This window comes from Pollicipes pollicipes, unplaced genomic scaffold, assembly GCF_011947565.3.
Source record: "Pollicipes pollicipes isolate AB1234 unplaced genomic scaffold, Ppol_2.1 Scaffold_3087;HRSCAF=3621_pilon_pilon_pilon, whole genome shotgun sequence".
NCBI lineage: Eukaryota > Metazoa > Arthropoda > Thecostraca > Pollicipedomorpha > Pollicipedidae > Pollicipes > Pollicipes pollicipes.
Genome location: NW_023596225.1, coordinates 12,931,872 through 12,951,363, shown reverse-complemented (window position 1 = coordinate 12,951,363; position 19,492 = coordinate 12,931,872). Strand labels below are relative to the sequence as shown.

Here is a 19,492-nt window from a genome sequence, read left to right as displayed (position 1 = left end):
ATCGTCTAATTGTCAACAATCAAAATAGCAGCTTTATTTACACCGATGGCTCCAAGGCCAATAACCACACCGGATGTGCAGTTATTTCCACTGAACATTACCATTAAAACTGTTGGTTACCGGATGGCACCTCAGTATATTTGGCAGAATTATTTGCTTTTTTCCTTGCATTGCAACACATTCAACAACACACCCATAAAACGAAGACAATAGTGATTTGTTCGGATTCAAAGACAGCTGTGCAATCTCTTCTGGACCCAGACTTCACACACCACCTCCTTGTTAAGATCGCCAATCTCTATCATATATTACATACACAGGATATAAAGATCAAATTTCTATGGATTCCAGGACATACAGGCATCATGGGCAATGAACGGGCTGACCAACTAGCCAAGGAAGCTTTGACAAACCAGCACATCATGGATATCCCTGCTGATCATGCATCTACAAAACATTCCATTCGCACAATGACAAAACATTTTTGGCAACAACAATTGACCGATGCTACCAGAAAACAACTTCATGATATCAAACCAGACATTACCCCTTGGCCATCAACGCATCGTAAAGACCGTCTGGAGGAGAAGGTCCTGCCCGTTTACGAATCGGACACACTACATCCACACATAGTTACATATACTTAAGTCAACCTCGTCCTCACTGTCAGCCGTGCGATCATTCACTTTCGGTTAAACATATTGTTACTGAGTGCACAAAATATCAACTGCACCGCAACGATATACAGGCTTTTTGTCGCAATCAAAATATCGAGTTTTCTTTAAGAAACGTCCTTGGCGATGACCATCCTGAACTGCTTAACATTGTCTTTAACTTCCTCAGACTTGCCGGTTTGCTTCAAGCTTTGTAAATGTCAATAAACGTACACTTTTCTTCACATACATAATTACACCAATTTAAAATAACATCATCCAGGCGTGAAATGGTCTGAACAGGCCGAAACGCCTCAAACAAATAAATGAAAAATGAAAATGAAAATGCTTCTGCATCGCTTCTCGAGTAGGCGGTGTGGGAAGGGACGGCCGGCTCGGGCCGGCCGCCCGGCGCGCGCAGGGAGCACTGGGGCACTCACCGGCGACGGGGCAGGTGATGTGGCGTCTGGCGTCGTCGGTGAGGCCCTCCGCGGCGGGCGGCCTGCCAGGTGGAGGCCGGCTCGTTGAAGGGCGTTACCCAGCCGGGCCAGCGGTGATGGGCGGCGTGGTGTCCCCGCTGGTGGCGGCTCCGGCGTCGCTGACGGCGGCCGCCGGCTGGTGAGGAGGCCGGCGACTCGCTCGAGTCGCTCGCCGAGCCAAGACTGCGGTGAGTCCGGGGGCGAGCCGGCGGCAGCAGGTGGCCGCTGCGGAGACGCCCCCGGTGGGGTCCCGGCTGGCTGCAGCCCGAGGTCGACGGCCCGGGCCGGCTCGGTGTCGGGCAGACGCGGGCAGCGGGCTCGGTGGTTGAGCAGCCCGCGCCGCGTCGTGAAGGTGGCCCGGCACCACGGACAGACGTGCGGCAGTTCGCCGCCGGCCGCCCGCCGGGCCCGGACCGGCACCGTGCAGCGATGCCGGGAAGGCCGTGCGGTGAGTTGTTGCCGGCACCCGGCGCAGACCCACGGCGTGTTGGTCAACCCTACCGTCCAGCTCCGGCTGCCGCCCCGGGACGGGAGACGCAGGGCGGCTGGGCTGACTTGTGACGGGCAACGCCATCTCTCGGACGGGATGAGGCGCCGACTAGCGGGCCGCCGGCGAAGCACGGAAAGAGCGAGAAGTGTTCGCGCCAAAACCACGGCAGCCGCCAACTCCTATTTAGGGCAGGAACACGGGGCTCCCGACCTAAACAGGGGAAGGGCAGAAGGCCGGAAGTCGGCGCGTGCACTTACCTCTCGTCCTGTGCTCACCGGCGACCCGTCCGACGACTAGCTCGTAGTTTCCGTCGTCGCTGACCTTGAGTAGTTGAGCTGCTGGCCGCCAGACGTCACCACCTGGAAGTGTAAGCCGCGGGGATGGGGAAATACGCAATTTCAACCCGAAATAACCGTTGACTAAGATCAAAATTAAGATGATAAGAACAGATCCTACACTTTGATCTGAGCTCAGAGGCCTAGAAGCGATCTTATCTGTCCATCTTAGCCAATGGCCTGGACCTTCCGCGCATTGTAGGTCACCTTTTTATCGCGCGACTCTTCGTTCGCGGGTTTTTCGCGGTTTACGCGCGCCATCCCATTACAACCGCGTTGTGCTTGCGTGCTCTGGGACGCCGCGGCCGCGATCATCCACCGTCGAACAAAACAAAAACAACAACAACAACAACAAAAAACAGCAATAGCCATCACATTTCAGCACTGTGGCCGCCGGCGAAAACACATGATTGACAGTCAGCTCAGTCAGTTGCGTGTCCACAGACGCGGTGCGAGCGCGTGTTCTGCCTCTCGCCGACGCTGGGCACCTATTGATAGTGACGGTGTGCTGTCACGTGAACGGTGTATGGTCACGTGATCGGCGATTGCCAGTCGGGTGACGTGATGAACAGCGCACAGGCCACCGCTCCAAGGGCGCAAATCGTCGGCGACCTCCGGTCACGCGCCAGTGTGCCGACGCAACCGCGCACGCGTCTCGACCAACGGAGAAGGCGCGCACGACTCAAGTGACAGCAAGATGCCCTGCAAAGTGTCATCTGAGCTGGTGCCAATGCGCGGCGGGGTGAGCACTGCTCGCCGTCGGTCGCTAATCTCTCGTCGACCCGGCGCATGGAGCCAGGCGCGTGCGCGCCGGCCTTGCAGACCGGCAGCGGCCGGCACGACGCAAATGCACGTTTTGCAATTGCATCTGCATCGCTTCTCGGCCTTTTGGCTAAGATCAAAGTGTAGTATCTGTGAGTCTGAGCCAAAGGCCGGGAATTTCGGCGTGATCCAAACACCTTATTATCGCGCGACTCGGTGTTGGTATTTTTCTTGCGGAGTGCTACCGCCATCTCTGGACGCCGCGCAGTACTTCCGTGACTTTTAACGCCGTGGCCACGATCGCCCGCGTGGACGTCGGACGTGCCGCTGCAAGCGACACTGAAGACGCCGGACCAGGTGGACGCCGCCGTGGACGCCGCGTCGCGTGGACGCCGGGGACGCCGCGCCGGGTGGACGCCGTGGACGCCGCGCCGGGTGGACGCCGGTGGACCGCGGAGCACAAGGTAAGTTTTTCGCGCCGACTTCCGGTCCTCTGCCTTCGCCTGTTTTGGTCGGGTTCCCACGGTCCCGATCCAAAATAGGAGTTGGCAGTTGCCGTTGGTTTTTGGCGCGAAATTCAAACTTTTGCCCCGTGTTCCTCGCCGGTCGCCCGCCCGCGCGTCGCCGCGTCACCCCGGTCATCGACTGCCTGGCGCGCGTCCCCCGGCCGCATCGTGATGACGTCGCAAGTGCTCCGGCTCGCCGCGGGGGCAGTGCGCGGCCAGCCTGTGCTGCGGGATGGGGAGCTGGCCCTGCCATACCCGCTGCCCGCGCACGCACGGTGCCCCGTGGCCAGCTGCCGCGTGCAGTATAGCGGCACGGGGTCCGTGCAGCAGCGGGCCAGCCTGTGCCGCCACCTCGCCCGCAGCCACGACCTGCGCCCCCGCCGCACCACGTGGGTGTGTGTGGGGTGCCGCGCCTGCCTGCCGCGGCGACAATCGACGCATCACTGCTGGGCGGCGCCCCTGGAGGAGAGGCCGCCCGTCCTGCCGCACTGCTGCCCCGGCTGCGGCCGGTCGTTCACGACGAACGTCGGACTGCGCAACCACCGGGCCCGATGCCGGGGCGACGGCGGCCGCAGCCGTGCGGGGGATGACTCCGGGGGCGGCCGCCCAGACGCCGAGGACGCCGACGCGCCGCACGAGTCGTCCGCCGCCGAGTTCGCCACGCCCCGCCCAGCTCCGCGCGCCCGCCGCCGGCGGCTGGCGTCGTCGTCGCCGGACTCGCCGGTGGCGGGGTCTCCTGGCGGGGCGTCGGCGCTGCCGACGCCGCCCCTGATGCCGCGGTCGCCGGCGGCGGCGAGCTTCGAAGACGATATCAGCGTGGTGTCGGCCGCCGCCGGCGGCCGCCTGTCCCGCGACGCCTCCTGGTCGCCCTCGCCGCTCGTCCGCCCGAGAGTGAGCCTCTCGCCGCCCGTCCCGGAGCAGCCGTCGTGGGACCTGGGCCTGCCGCCGCTCACCCCGCCTCCGCCGCCCGGCCTGCTGCGTTTTGACGGGCGGTGGATGGGTGACGCGGCGGCTGTGGTGCCCGACCCCACCCGCCGACCGTCACCGACATCGCCGGCGTGCCTGCTGCCGCCCGCGAGTCTGCCGGCCCTGTGTTCGCCGGCACTGGTCGGCGCTGCGATCCGGGGTGCGGCGGCGCCCGCGCCCGACAGTGACGCGTCGCGGGGTGGCAGTGTTGCGCAGCCACCCGGCCTACCGATGGCCACGCCCAGCACCGACGCGACCCCGGTGCCGGCTCCCCGTGCCTCGCCTCCCGACGCCGTGCCGCTCGCGTGCGTCGGAGCTGCGATCCGGGGTGCGGCGGCGCCCGCGCCCCGTAGTGACGCGTCGCGGAGTGCTGCGCGATCGCCTGGCCAACCGATGGCCGGGCCCGGTGCTGCCGCGTCCCCAGTGCCGGCTCCCCGCGCCTCACCTCCCGACGCGGTGTCGCCCGGGCCGTCGGAGGTGGAGGGCCCGCGTGTGATGCGCACGCCGCGAAGCCCCACCTACGCTGATGTGGTGTGTGGCGCCCCAGCGGGCGATACTGTGGGCCACTGTGGCCGCCCGAGTGCCGTGGGCCACCCCCCTGTTGGTGGAAACCCTCGCCCGGTGGCTGCGGGTAACACTCCTTTGCCCACAGCAGGGGGGCCCTCCCAGCGCGAGGGGCGCCGCGGCCGGGCGTGTCCCGCCCGCCGCCGGGTGCCTGCGCGGGAGGGCATGAGCGCGAGTCGGGAGCCCGCCGTTCCGCTGCCTGCTGCCCGGCCTGGGTCTCGTTTCGCTCCGCCCCCGCCCGCCTTTCCGCAGGCCCGCGGTGTGTTTGGCCACAGGTGGCGTGGCCGCGGACCGCTGCCACCGCCGCGGCGGATCGTGCCCGGCCGCCCCGCCACGCCGCCGTCGGGGCTGGTCGGCTCGCGGCCGCCTCCCCGGCGCACCTGTGACGCGGGCGTGCAGACGGAGCCCGTCCGTCTGGCGGCCGCGCGTGCTCCGGGGGGCGCTCCTGACCGCCCCCCGGCCCCCGCTCGGGCCCCGGCTCCGGTGGCGGATCCGGGGTGGACCTTGGTCGGTGGCCGACGTAGGCCGCCCCGGGCTGTGGTGCCGTCTGGTGGCCGGGCTGGGGCTCCGCCTCATGGCCCGGCCCGCACTTGCGTCCCGGCTCGCGCTCCCCCCCGCCCCCTGGCCTCCGCTGCCGCGCCGCCTCCGGGCGCGGCTCCGTCTCGGGCTCCGGCCCGCCCTGCGGCCCCGGCCCGTGCCCCGCCTCGGGCTCCGGCTCGTTGTCCGGCCGCTGCCCCGGCCCCGGCTCCGGTCGCGGCCCCTGCTAGTCGGGTCCGCACTCCGGACGCTGCTCCGGCCCCGGCTCCGGCCGCAGCCCCTTGTGGTCGGGCCCGCCATCCGGCCCCGGCTCCGGCCGTGGTCGCACGCGGTCGGGCTCGCGCTCCGGCTCCTGCCGGCGCGCCGGCCCGTGAGCCCGGCCGTGCCGTCCGTGGCGGGTCTGCCCGTGGACGGGGCGGCCCCGGCCGTGGTGGTCGTGGGCCCGGCGGTGCCGGGGGATGGTTCTGGCCGTGGCTCGGGCCGTGGGGCCCGGGGTTGTGGCCGTGGCCGCGGTGCCCGTGGTGCGGGCCGGGGTGGTGGTGACCCATCGCCGCCCCCGTCTCCTTCTCTGTCTCCGCCCGTGCCGGGCACAGCGGACACACCGCCGACGGCCCCTGCCTCTGAGCGGCGCCGTTCCCCTCTGCAGGAGGAGTTCCTTGAGGAGCTGGAGGCCCTCAGGGAGAGTGGCGCCGACTGGCCACTGGTTGAGGCGGCCGTCAGTGCCATGTGCACGCGAGCGGCCGCCCTCAACGAGCAGTTCTACGGCCGGCAGCGCGCGCGCCGGCCGCCGGCCGCTCGGGGCTCTGACTCCGCCCCCCGGGCCGGTGGCTCCGCCCCCGCGGCCGGCGGCCCGGCGATGCGTACTGGCGGCCGGGCGGCTCCGGCCGACGGGCCGGCTGCCGGCGCTGACGACGACGCTGCTCCGGCGGCTGAGGACCACCGGCGCCCGTGGCGTGCTCCGCGCCACGAGCCGGAGGAGGCCAGTCGGCTGCAGCGACTCTACCGGGCGAACCGAGACCGCGCCGTGCGCAGTTTGCTCGGTGAGGAGTCGCCCCGGTGCGAGGTGGCGTTCGCCGACCTGGCGGCCCACTTCGCGCCGGATGAGGTGCCGCCCTTCTCATGGGACGACCGTCCACCGTGCGTGCCCGACCTGCCGCCGGCGCCAGAGCACCCCCACCTGACGGCTCCCATCACCCACGGTGAGGTGGAGCTCCGTTTGCGCCGGGCCGCCAACACCGCCCCGGGAGATGACGGTCTGCGGTACGCAGCCTGGCGTGCCCTCGACCCCGGCTGCCTGCTGCTACGCGAGGCTTTTGAGCTGTGCCGCCGCGCCTGCCGGGTTCCGGAGGCGTGGAAGGCGTCGCAGACCGTTCTCATCCACAAGGGCGGCGACCCGAGCGCGGCGACCAGCTGGCGTCCTATCGCGCTGGCGAGAACGGTCGCCAAGCTCTACGCCGGCGTTTGGGCCGACCGCCTTACCGCCTGGGCGGAGGCGGGCGAGGTGCTGTCGGCCCAGCAGAAAGGGTTCCGTTCGTTTGACGGCGTGCTCGAGCACAATTTCGTGCTGCAGTGCGCCGTCAACGACGCACGTCGGGCTGGTGAGGAATGTCACATTATCTTTGTTGACCTCACCAACGCTTTCGGTTCGGTGCCGCACGCCCTCCTCTGGGAGGCGCTGGCGCGGTTTGGGCTGTCGCCCGAGGCCCTGGGAGCCGTGCGCGACCTGTACGAAGGATCGAGCACCCAGTACAGGCACGCAGCGGGGCTGTCAGACCCGGTGCAGACGCGGTGTGGCGTCCGCCAGGGCTGTCCCCTGAGCGGCTTACTGTTCAACATCGCGATGGAGCCAGTGCTGCGCACGCTCCGCCAGGCGGACGTGCGATGCCTGGCGTACGCTGACGATTTGGCCTTGATCGTGCCGTCAGCCGCTGCCGTCGCTCCGGCCCTCCGGGTGCTAGAGGCCGTGTGCGGGTGGTGCTGCCTGCAGCCGAACCCGCGCAAGTCAGGCCTGCTGTCGGTGGGAGCCGCTCCGCCCGCCGTGACTCTCAGCGGTGCGCCTTTGCCGGTGGTGGAACGTGCGTGTTCGTACCGGTACCTGGGCCGTCCGGTGGGCCACACCCGGCTCTCGGAGCCGCCACTGGACGTGCTCGCTGCCACCCGACGCGATGCGTTCCGCCTGCTGGACAGCGCCCTGGCGCCGTGGCAGAAGCTCGACGCCGTGCGCACGTTCATCGTGCCGCGGCTGACGCACTGCCTGCGCCTGGGCGTGCTGCCCAAGACGCCCCTGCGCGCCTTCGACAAGGCGCTGCGGTGGCGCGTCAAGGGTGTGCTGGGCGTGCCGTTGAGCGCCACCAACGGCTACCTGTACGCGCCGTCGTCCACGGGCGGCGTGGGCCTGACTGAGCTCGGCAGCGAGGCCGATGTTCTTCTCCTGGCCGCCAGCGTGCAGCTGCTGCGCTCGCGTGACCCGCTGGTCGCCGAGCTGGCCGCCGCCGAGCTCACGCGCGTCGTGCGGCGCAGGGTCGGCCGGCCTCCGACGCCGGCCGACATGGCCGCCTACCTGAATGGCGAGCGCATGCGCGACGGCGGCGATGTCTCGTCGCGGTTCAGCCGCGCGCGTGTCGCCACCCGGGCACTCGCCTCGTCTGTGCCGGTGGCATGGCACGCCGCCCATCCCGTCCCGGAGCTGCGCGTCGGCCCCACTGCGGTGGAGGCGCGCGGCGAGAGCAAGGCGCTCCGCAACGCTCTGCGGATGCGGGCTCTGAGCGACCTGGTCGCCAAGCCCCATCAAGGACGTGTGATGGAGTGTGTGGCGTCTCAGCCGGTGAGCTCGCATTATATGTATAATGGGAGCTTCACCCGGTTTGCCGAGTGGCGGTTCGTGCACCGTGCTCGGCTCGGTCTCGTGCCCCTGAACGGGTACCGTCGCGGCGCCGGTGATCGGCGTTGTCGGCGCTGTGGCTACGCCAAGGAGACCTTGCCGCACGTGCTCAACCACTGCCGGCCCCACAGCGCGGCACTGCAGCGGCGGCACAACGCCATCCTGACGCGCCTGGAGAAGGCCGTACCTCGGTTTGCCGGCACCGACGTGCGGGTGAACCGCCGTGTGCCCGGCACCGAGTCGGCCCTTCGGCCTGACCTGGTGGTCACCCGTGGCGCCCACGTATCTCTTGTGGACGTCACAGTCTCGTTTGAGAACCGGCTGGCTGCCCTGCGCGCCGCCGGCGACGAGAAGGTGGCCAAGTACGCGGGCCTGGTGGCCGAGCTCCGACGCCAGGGCAAGCACGCGTCCGTGCATGCCCTGGTGATTGGCTCGCTCGGCACCTGGTACCGTGGCAACGAGGAGACGCTGCGCCACCTGCGTGTCAGCCGGGTATATGCCCGACTGATGCGCAAGCTCATGGTGAGCGACACGCTGCGGTGGTCCCGGGACGTGTACGTGGAGCACGTCACCGGAGTCCGCCAATACGAGTGATCAGTGGCCACCGGCCGTGGCCGCTGTGACGTCAGTGTGCCCGCCTTAACCGCCTCCACCCGCAGCAGCGTGCTCCTCAGCGGCGCCGTTGTCGTGGATTGCCCGTGCCCGGCCGGCTGCTGTGCCGCCGGGCCGCCGCAGCCACCAATGGGCCGCCGGCCGGCCTGCCGCCCCTCCCCTTCCCCCAGTGTTTTATTTGATCAGTGTATTACGTGTCATTGAATCACATGTTTCCCTCCCCCCCCCCCTCAGTGTTATATACCCACCGTGTGGGCACCGCTGATTTATATTTGATCCGTGTATTAGTGTAATCATATGATAACCACCATGTGTCCCCATTGTTCCCCCTCCCCCTTGTGTTTTGCGTGCGTGGTGTACTGATTACTATTTGATCTGTGTATGAGTGCAATCACATGGAATCAACATGGAATGAGTGCAGCCCCCCGCCCCTCCCCTCGGCAGGCCGGCCGGCTGTGGGTTTCCCCTCCCCCCGCCTGTGTCGCGTGGCCTTGGCCTACCGCGGCCGCCTCTTCTGGCCGCGGTTCGGCCCTGGCCGCGGCTTAACCTTTAGTCAATCCCACGCGGCACGCTGCGTCGTGCCGCGGGATAAAGTAATTACCTTGTTGTACATTTGAATCACCTGTTCGTGTCGCGTGTGAATGCGCTCCAGAGTCTGGAGCGCATGCGTTTTTCTTTTTCCCATTTCCTGTTATTAAACATGTTCTATGAAAATAAAAAATCTGTTCTTATCAGCTTAATATCTGATACGTCCCCTACATGGGGACCAGAATATTAAACTGATTTTTGAACATTGGCGGGGTTACTGGAGCTTGCTCCTGCCCTGCCGCGGGTTGGCCTGGCATTGCACTACAGCCAGGATCGGCCCATTTTATGCTGTCAGCGGTGTCAATAAATCAATATATGCTCTAATACATGTATGATCAGTATGTGTGTTCAATATGGCTTTGCGCTTATGCTGCGTGCGCGCCGCTGCTGGCACACAGCCAAGACGCATCGCCTCAGATGTGTGGGCCGACGCAAAAGCCAGCACGAACAGAGCATGGCCAGAGCCAACAACAAGACCAACGACTGCATTGCAAGCAATGAAGACACACAAGAAAGAAGCCAAACAAACACACCAAGAAAGCAAAAAAAAAAAAAAACCAAACAAACAAACAAAAACAACAGCAACAACAACAAAAAACAGCAATAGCCATCACATTTCAGCACTGTGGCCGCCGGCGAGAACACATGATTGACATCAGCTCAAAGACGGCCGATGCCATGTCACCAACAGCGCGTGCCGTCAGGCCGGCAACATGCAATGCCAACGCATCACATGGTTGTACGAGCCAACGCCATATACACCAACCGCCTGACAATGACCATGGTCGCCGGCTGTGCATAACAGCTTTGCGCACCCCGCGGCTAGATGGCTCTGTCGGGCGCGTGGCATTCACACATCGCCTGCGGGCCGGCCAATGGTCGGCTGTCTGCCTTGCTCCAGCGCACGGGTCCGGCAGTCGGAGGCCGTGCGCCCTCGCCGGCCTGGCGGCATCGCTCGGCTGCATGGGCGTCTTCGCCTCCGAAGCGCGGCCGCGCTCTACCACGTGACGCGGCGCGACGCCGCACACAACTTGCAACAAGTCGACAGCACAGCTCGTCAACTGCACGGGGACGCGCCACCAGCGCCAGGCCCGCGACGGCCAACCCGACTTTGCTCTTTCGACGCCCGGCGCGACAGCCATCTAGCGGCCGTGCTGGCACTAGCGGCCGCCGGGCCGTTTTCGACCGTAGCGACGCGCGTGCCGGCGTCAGTTGCGTGTTCACAGACGCGGTGCGAGCGCGCGTTCTGCCTCTCGCCGACGCTGGGCACCTATTGGTAGTGACGGTGTGCTGTCACGTGAACGGTGTATGGTCACGTGATCGGCGATTGCCAGTCGGGTGACGTGATGAACAGCGCACAGGCCACCGCTCCAAGGGCGCAAATCGTCGGCGACCTCCGGTCACGCGCCAGTGTGCCGACGCAACCGCGCACGCGTCTCGACCAACGGAGAAGGCGCGCACGACTCAAGTGACAGCAAGATGCCCTGCAAAGTGTCATCTGAGCTGGTGCCAATGCGCGGCGGGGTGAGCACTGCTCGCCGTCGGTCGCTAATCTCTCGTCGACCCGGCGCATGGAGCCAGGCGCGTGCGCGCCGGCCTTGCAGACCGGCAGCGGCCGGCACGACGCAAATGCACGTTTTGCAATTGCATCTGCATCGCTTCTCGGCCTTTTGGCTAAGATCAAAGTGTAGTATCTGTGAGTTTAGCCAAAGGCCGAGGTGTTTTCGCGCATTTGCGACAACCCTTTTCTGTCGCGCGACCCGTCGCGGGATTTTTGGCGGCTTGTGCGCGCCTTCCCATAACGCCGCATAGTGTTTGCGTGTTTTTGGGACGCCGCCGCCGTGAGCATCCACCGACGCCTGCGTGGACGCCGCTCCGCTCCGAGGTGGACGCCGCCGTGGACGCCGCGCCGCGTGGACGCCGGGGACGCCGCGCCGGGTGGACGCCGGTGAACCACAGGAGCGCGAGGTAAGTTTTTCGCGCCTACTTCCGGTCTTCTGCCTTCGCCTTTTTTGGTCGGGTTCCCACGTTCCCGATCCAAAATAGGAGTTGGCAGTTGCCGTTGGTTTTGGCGCGAAATTTGAACTTGCGCCCTGTGTGTTTTCGCCGGTCGCCCACCCGCGCGTCACCGCGTCACCCCGGCCGTCGACTTCGTGGCGCGCATCTGCCGGCGACCTGATGGCGACGCCAGCGTTCCGGTCGGCCGTGGAGGCAGTGCGCGGCCAGCCGGTGCTGCGAGACGAGGAGCTGGTGCTGCCGTACCCGCTGCCCGCGCACGCGAGGTGCCCCATCGCCAGCTGCCGAACACAGTATAGCGGCACGGGGTCCGTGCAGCAGCGGGCCAGCCTGTGCCGCCACCTCGCCCGCAGCCACGACCTGCGCCCCCGCCGCACCACGTGGGTGTGTGTGGGATGCCGCGCCTGCCTGCCGCGGCGGCCGTCGACGCACCACTGCTGGGCGGCGCCCCCGGAGGAGATGCGGCCCGACCTGCCGCATCGCTGTGCCGGCTGCGGCCGCTCATTCACGACCAACATCGGGCTCCGTAATCACCGGGCCCGATGCCGGAGCGACGGCGGCCGTAGCCGTGCGGGGGACGGTTCCGGAGACCGCCGCCTGCGAGACATCGAGGACGTCGACGCGCCGCACCGGCCCTCCGCGGCGGACTTCGTGACGCCCCGCCATGCTGCGCGCGCCCGCCGCCGGCGGCTGGCGTCGTCGTCGCCGGACTCGCCGGCGGCGGGGTCGCCTGGCGGGGCGCCTGCACTGCCCACGCCACCAGTGATGCCGGACGAGTCGCCGGCGGCGGCGGGCTTTGCCGACGACGTCAGCCTCATCTCGGAGATCCCCGACGGCCAGCTTTCTCGCGGCGCCTCGCCACCACCATCGCCGCTGACCCAGAGGTCGCCGTGCGCCCGCCTCTCGCCGGCCGTGTCGGAGCCGGCGTGGAACCTGGAGCTGCCCCCACTGACGCCGCCACCACCGCCCGGCCTCCTACGTTTTGACAGGCCGTGGGAGGACACGCCGCTGGCGGCGCTCGACCCTACACCAGCGCCGGGGTCCTCGCCGTCGTCCGCGCACAGCGCCTCGGTGTCGCCGGCGCCCGCCACCCTGCCGGCCCTGCTCTCGCCAGCGCTGGTCGGTGCGGTGGCTCGCAGTGGAGTGTTGGCCTCGGTGGCCGGAGCGGTGCGTCGCCCGCCGGTAGCCGTGGCCGGAGCGAGTGGGGCCGCGGTGCCGAGCACCGCTGGTGGCAGTGTGCCGCCTGCCCGCGCCGCGTTGCGATGTGCCGCACCGCGCGTAGTGCCGCCCGCGCCGTTGTCGGTGGTGTGTGCGCGGCCGACACCCGCACCGCGGAGCCCTGAGCTGGTGGCCGCGTCACCGGTGCCGACGCCCGCGCCACGGAGCCCGGGGGCTGCGGTGGTGTCGCCCGCGCCGGCCGCGACCGTGAGCCGCCTGCCGACACCTTCGCCGCGGAGCCCCGGACTCCCGACACCGGTCACCACATGTGGACCGCCGGCGCCGATGCCCGCATCGCGGAGCCCCGGGGCTGTGGCGGCGTCGCCCGCGCCGGACGCGACAGTGAGCCAGCGGCCGACACCATCGCCGCGGAGCCCCGGGCTCCCGATGCCTAACGTAAGTGCACACTGTCCGGCGCCGGCGCCCGGCCGCCGTGTGCGCTCGTACGCCGAGGCGCTGCGTAGTGCCCCGGCGGGGGATGCGCTGTGGCCGGACGGTACGCCGGTGCGACGTGGTGTTCGCGATCATGTGTCTTGTCCGTGCACGGTGACTCCCAACCCCTGCCCGGTGGCTGCGGCTGACGCGCCTTCGTTCGCAGCGGGGGCGCCCTCCCAGCGCCAGGGGCGCCGCGGCCGGGCGTGTCCCGCCCGCCGCCGGGTGCCTGCGCAGCGGGAGGGCATGAGCGCGAGCCGGGAACCCCTCGCCCCGTCGCCTGCTGCCCGGGCTGGGGCTGACCGACGTACACCCCCGCCCGCCTCTCCGCAGGCCCGCGGGGTGTTTGGACACAGGTGGCGTGGCCGCGGGCCGCTGCCGCCGCCGCCTCGGATTCTGCCGCGCCGCCCCGTCACGCCGCTGTCGGGACTTGTCGGCTCCCAGCCGCCTTGCCCCCGGCGGCGCACTTGTGACGCGGGCGTCCAGACGGAGCCCGCCTGTCTGGCGCCCGCAGGTGGTCCGGGCGGCCCTCCGGACGGCCCCCCGGCCCCCGCTCCGGCCCCGACTCCGGTGGCGGACCCCGCTTGGACCGTGGTCGGTGCCCGCCGTAGGGGGCCCCGGGCTCTGGCCCCAGTGCCGCCTGGTGGCCGGGCTCCGTTTCGTTGCCCGGCTCGTGCCCCGGCCCGCCCTTCTGCCCCCGCTGCCGCCCCGCCTTCGGGTGCGGCTCGTGCTCCGGCCCGCGTTGCGGCCCCGGCTCGTGCCCCGGCCCGGGGTCCGACCCCGGCGCCTTCCGGTGGCCGGGCTGGGGCTCCGTCCCGTGGCCCGGCTCGCGCCCCGGCCCGCCCCCTGGCCCCCGCTGCCGCCCCGCCTCCGGGCGCGGCTCGTGCCCCGGCCCGCGCTGCGGCCCCGGCCCGTGCCCCGGCTCGGGCTCCGGCCCCGGCGCCTCCTCGTGGTCGGGCTGGCGCCCCGTCCTGTGGCCGGGCTCGCACTCCGGCTCGCCCCCTGGCTCCCGCCCCCGCCCCGCCCCCGGCCGCGGCTTCGGCCCGTGCTCCGTCCCGCGCTCCGGCCGCGGCCTGTGACCCGGTCCGGGCTCTGGCTCGTGTTCCGGCCGCCGCTCCGGCTCCGGTTCCGGTCCCGGCCCCTCGCGGTCGGGTCCGCACCCCGGCCGCTTCCCCGGCCCCGGCTCCGGTCCCGACCCCTCGTGGTCGGGCCCGCACCTCCCCGACCCCGGCTCCGGCCGATGGGTCTGCCCGTGGGCGTGGCGGCCCCGGCCGTGGTGGGGGGTCCGGCGGTGCCGGACGTGGCTCTGGCCGCGGCTCGGGTCGTGGGGCCCGGGGTTCTGGCCGTGGCCGCGGTGCCCGGGGTGGGCGTGGTGGTGGCCGGGGACGTGACCCGTCGCCGCCCCCGTCTCCTCCTCCGTCTCCGCCCGTGCCGGGCACGGGCGACACACCCCCGACGGCCCCTCCCTCTCAGCGGCGCCGCTCCCCCCTGCAGGAGGAGTTCCTCGAGGAGCTGGAGGCACTGAGGGACAGTGGCGCTGACTGGCCACTGGTTGAGGCGGCCGTCGAGGCCATGTGTACGCGGGCGGCCGCCCTCAACGAAGAGTTTCACGGCCGGCAGCGCGCCCGCCGACCGCCGGCCGCTGGGGGCTCTGACTCCGCCTCCCGGGCTGGTGGCTCCGCCTCCCGGGCCGGTGGCTCCGCCCCCGCGGCCGGCGGCCCTGCGATACGTGCTGGCGGCCGGGCGGCTCCGGCCGGCGAGCCCGCTGACGGCGACGCTGCTCCGGCGGCCGAAGATCACCGGCGCCCGTGGCGCGCTCCGCGCCACGAGCCGGAGGAGGCCAGCCGGCTCCAGCGGCTGTACCGCGCGAACCGTGATCGCGCGGTACGCCACATCCTCGGTGAGGAGTCGCCCCGGTGCGGGGTGGCGTTCGCCGACCTGGCGGCCCACTTCGCCCCGGACGAGGTGCCGCTCTTCTCGTGGGACGAGCGTCCATCGTGCGTGCCCGACCTGCCGCCGGCGCCAGAGCACCCTCACCTGACGGCTCCCATCACCCACGGTGAGGTGGAGCTCCGTCTGCGCCGGGCTGCCAACACTGCCCCGGGAGATGACGGTCTGCGGTACGCAGCCTGGCGCGCCCTCGACCCCGGCTGCCTGCTGCTACGCGAGGCCTTTGAACTGTGCCGCCGCGCCTGCCGGGTTCCGGAGGCGTGGAAGGCGTCGCAGACCGTCCTGCTCCACAAGGGCGGCGACCCGACCCTGGCGACCAGCTGGCGTCCCATCGCGCTGGCGAGGACGGTCGCCAAGCTCTACGCCGGCGTGTGGGCCGACCGCCTTGCCGCCTGGGCGGAGGCTGGCGATGTGCTGTCGGCCCAGCAGAAAGGGTTCAGATCGTTCGACGGCGTGCTCGAGCACAACTTCGTGCTGCAGTGCGCCGTCAACGACGCACGTCGGGCTGGTGAGGAATGTCACATTGTCTTTGTTGACCTCACCAACGCTTTCGGTTCGGTGCCGCACGCCCTCCTCTGGGAGGCGCTGGAGCGGTTTGGGCTGTCGCCCGAGGCCCTACGAGCCGTGCGTGACCTGTACGAAGGATCGTGCACCCAGTACAGGCTCGCAGCGGGGCTGTCAGACCCCGTGCAGACGCGGTGTGGCGTCCGGCAGGGCTGTCCCCTGAGCGGCTTACTTTTCAACATCGCAATGGAGCCGGTGCTGCGCGCGCTCCGCCAGTCGGACGTGCGCTGCCTGGCCTACGCTGACGATCTGGCGTTGATTGTGCCGTCAGCCGCTGCCGTCGCTCCGGCCCTCCGGGTGCTAGAGGCCGTGTGCGGGTGGTGCTCCCTGGAGCCCAACCCGCGCAAGTCAGGCCTGCTGTCGGTGGGAGCCGCCCCGCCCGCCGTGACTCTCAGCGGTGCGCCTTTGCCGGTGGTGGAACGTGCGTGTTCGTACCGGTACCTGGGCCGTCCGGTGGGCCACACCCGGCTCTCGGAGCCGCCACTGGACGTGCTCGCTGCCACCCGACGCGATGCGTTCCGCCTGCTGGACAGCGCCCTGGCGCCGTGGCAGAAGCTTGACGCCGTGCGCACGTTCATCGTGCCGCGGCTGACGCACTGCCTGCGCCTGGGCGTGCTGCCCAAGACGCCCCTGCGTGCCTTCGACAAGGCGCTGCGGTGGCGCGTCAAGGGTGTGCTGGGCGTGCCGTTGAGCGCCACCAACGGCTACTTGTACGCGCCGTCGTCCACGGGCGGCGTCGGCCTGACTGAGCTGGGCAGCGAGGCCGATGTTCTTCTCCTGGCCGCCAGCGTGCAGCTGCTGCGCTCGCGTGACCCGCTGGTCGCCGAGCTGGCCGCCGCCGAGCTCACGCGCGTCGTGCGGCGCAGGGTCGGCCGGCCTCCGACGCCGGCCGACATGGCCGCCTACCTGAATGGCGAGCGCATGCGCGACGGCGGCGATGTCTCGTCGCGGTTCAGCCGCGCGCGTGTCGCCACCCGGGCACTCGCCTCGTCTGTGCCGGTGGCATGGCACGCCGCCCATCCCGTCCCGGAGCTGCGCGTCGGCCCCACTCCGGTGGAGGCGCGCGGCGAGAGCAAGGCGCTCCGCAACGCTCTGCGGATGCGGGCTCTGAGCGACCTGGTCGCCAAGCCCCATCAAGGACGTGTGATGGAGTGTGTGGCGTCTCAGCCGGTGAGCTCGCATTATATGTATAATGGGAGCTTCACCCGGTTTGCCGAGTGGCGGTTTGTGCACCGTGCTCGGCTCGGTCTCGTGCCCCTGAACGGGTACCGTCGCGGCGCCGGTGATCGGCGTTGTCGGCGCTGTGGCTACGCCAAGGAGACCTTGCCGCACGTGCTCAACCACTGCCGGCCCCACAGCGCGGCACTGCAGCGGCGGCACAACGCCATCCTGACGCGCCTGGAGAAGGCCGTACCTCGGTTTGCCGGCACCGACGTGCGGGTGAACCGCCGTGTGCCCGGCACCGAGTCGGCCCTTCGGCCTGACCTGGTGGTCACCCGTGGCGCCCACGTACCTCTTGTGGACGTCACAGTCTCGTTTGAGTACCGACTGGCTGCCCTGCGCGCCGCCGGCGACGAGAAGGTGGCCAAGTAAGCGGGCCTGGTCGCCGAGCTCCGACGCCAGGGCAATGATGCCTCCGTGCATGCCCTGGTGATTGGCTCGCTCGGCACCTGGTACCGCGGCAACGAGGAGACGCTGCGCCACCTGCGTGTCAGCCGGGTATACGCCCGACTGATGCGCAAGCTCATGGTGAGCGACACGCTGCGGTGGTCCCGGGACGTGTACGTGGAGCACGTCACCGGAGTCCGCCAATACGAGTGATCAGTGGCCACCGGCCGTGGCCGCTGTGACGTCAGTGTGCCCGCCTTAACCGCCTCCACCCGCAGCAGCGTGCTCCTCAGCGGCGCCGTTGTCGTGGATTGCCCGTGCCCGGCCGGCTGCTGTGCCGCCGGGCCGCCGCAGCCACCAATGGGCCGCCGGCCGGCCTGCCGCCCCTCCCCTTCCCCCAGTGTTTTATTTGATCAGTGTATTACGTGTCATTGAATCACATGTTCCCCTCCCCCCCCCCTCAGTGTTATATACCCACCGTGTGGGCACCGCTGATTTATATTTGATCCGTGCATTAGTGTAATCATATGAAAACCACCTTGTGTCCCCATTGTTCCCTCTCCCCCGTGTGTTTTGTGTGCGTGGCGTGCTGATTATTATCTGATCTGTGTATTAGTGCAATCATATGAAATCGGTACGGAATGTTCGTAGCCCCCCGCCCCTCCCCTCGGCAGGCCGGCCGGCTGTGGGTTTCCCTTCCCCCGCCCGCGTCCGGCGGCCTTGGCGGACCGCGGCCGCCTTGTCTGGCCGCGGTATGGCCTTGGGCGCAGCCGCACCGCCGCCGGCGATGTTGGGCGGCGTCCCGAGGCGGCACAGCCTTGTTGCTCGCCGCGGCCGTTCCGTTTGGCCGCGGTGGAGCCCGCATTGTGGCCGCCGCCATGACGTGCCCCCCACCCCTTCCCACCATGGGGTGGGTGCCCATCCCATATGCGGCACGCTGCGTCGTGCCGCTGGGAACGTGATCATATACCTGTACATTTGAAATCATCGTGTTTGAAATCATCTTCGGCCGCCGGAGCAGCGTCGCCGTCAGCGGGCTCGCCGGCCGGAGCCGCCCGGCCGCCAGCACGCATCGCAGGGCCGCCGGCCGCGGGGGCGGAGCCACCGGCCCGGGAGGCGGAGCCACCAGCCCGGGAGGCGGAGTCAGAGCCCCCAGCGGCCGGCGGCCGGCGGGCGCGCTGCCGGCCGTGAAAACTCTTCGTTGAGGGCGGCCGCCCGCGTACACATGGCTCGACGGCCGCCTCAACCAGTGGCCAGTCAGCGCCACTGTCCCTCAGGCCTCCAGCTCCTCGAGGAACCCTCCTGCAGGGGGGAGCGGCGCCGCTGAGAGGGAGGGGCCGTCGGGGTGTGTCGCCCGTGCCCGGCACGGGCGGAGACGGAGGAGGAGACGGGGGCGGCGACGGGTCACGTCCCCGGCCACCACCACGCCCACCCCGGGCACCGCGGCCACGGCCAGAACCCGGGCCCCACGACCCGAGCCGCGGCCAGAGCCACGTCCGGCACCGCCGGACCCCCACCACGGCCGGGGCCGCCACGCCACGGGCAGACCCATCGGCCGGAGCCGGGTCGGGGAGGTGCGGGCCCGACCACGAGGGGTCGGGACCGGAGCCGGGGCCGGGGAAGCGGCCGGGGTGCGGACCCGACCGCGAGGGGCCGGGACCGGAACCGGAGCCGGAGCGGCGGCCGGAACACGAGCCAGAGCCCGGACCGGGTGCGTTTGTGTCCGTATGCGTTTGGCCACTGCCGCCTTCTCGTGTGGTCGCAGTTGTGCCACCTGCGTTCCTCGTCTGGCGTGACGCCTCAAAGCGACGCAGTCTTATGTCGTCGCCGCGGACGTGCCTTCTGGCTGGCCGTCTGGTCTGGCCGTCTGGCTGGTCCAATGGTCGGCTGTGTTCCCTGCACGGGCACCGCGGCCGGTGGCCGTGCGGCCTTGCCGGCCTGGCGCCATTCCTGAGCTGCATGGGCGTCTTCGCTTGCGATGCGCCGCCGCACTCGACCAGGTGACGCGGCGCGACGCCGCACTCAACTTGCAACAAGTCGGGAACACAACTCACCAGCTGCCGTGAACGCGCCACCACCGCAGACGCGGCACGACCATCCTGGCTCTCGTCGTCTGGTGCGACAGCGATCTAGCGGCCATGCCGGCACTAGCAGCGGCTGGGCGATTTTCGACCGTAGCTACGCGCGTCCCGGCGTCAGTTGCACGCCCACAGACGCGGTTCGAGCACGTGTTCTGCCTCTCGCCAACACTGGAAACCTATTGATAGTGACGTTCTGCTGTCACGTGACTGATGTCTGGTCACGTCATCCGTGATCGGCAGTCGGGTGACG

At 69.2% G+C, this 19,492-nt stretch overlaps 1 protein-coding gene and 4 pseudogenes across 1 annotated transcript; 4 read left to right on the top strand and 1 right to left on the bottom strand.

The window, feature by feature from the left end:
* Positions 1-1,984: 1,984 nt before the first annotated feature.
* On the bottom strand, positions 1,985-2,111 carry LOC119090749 (uncharacterized; annotated as a pseudogene).
* A 718-nt stretch (positions 2,112-2,829) lies between these two features.
* On the top strand, positions 2,830-2,921 carry LOC119090750 (uncharacterized; annotated as a pseudogene).
* Positions 2,922-3,396: 475 nt separating this feature from the next.
* Positions 3,397-8,767, top strand: LOC119089393 (uncharacterized). Its single transcript, XM_037212060.1, has 4 exons — positions 3,397-3,614; positions 4,116-4,299; positions 5,939-6,007; positions 6,263-8,767. The coding sequence occupies exons 1-4, from the start codon at positions 3,397-3,399 to the stop codon at positions 8,765-8,767; spliced, it is 2,976 nt and encodes a 991-aa protein (XP_037067955.1).
* A 688-nt stretch (positions 8,768-9,455) lies between these two features.
* Positions 9,456-9,660, top strand: LOC119090733 (uncharacterized; annotated as a pseudogene).
* A 1,367-nt stretch (positions 9,661-11,027) lies between these two features.
* LOC119090744 (uncharacterized) lies at positions 11,028-11,171 on the top strand (annotated as a pseudogene).
* The last annotated feature ends 8,321 nt before the right edge of the window (positions 11,172-19,492 follow it).

Excerpts from the sequence above, each read along its gene's own strand:
- LOC119089393 (XM_037212060.1), top strand. The coding sequence starts at position 3,397 with ATGACGTCGCAAGTGCTCCGGCTCGCCGCGGGGGCAGTGCGCGGCCAG. Across the intron at positions 4,300-5,938 it reads CGGCGTGCCTGCTGCCGCCC|GAGGAGTTCCTTGAGGAGCT; the intron begins GCGAGTCTGCCG and ends TCCCCTCTGCAG. Across the intron at positions 6,008-6,262 it reads GGCCACTGGTTGAGGCGGCC|CCGGAGGAGGCCAGTCGGCT; the intron begins GTCAGTGCCATG and ends CCGCGCCACGAG.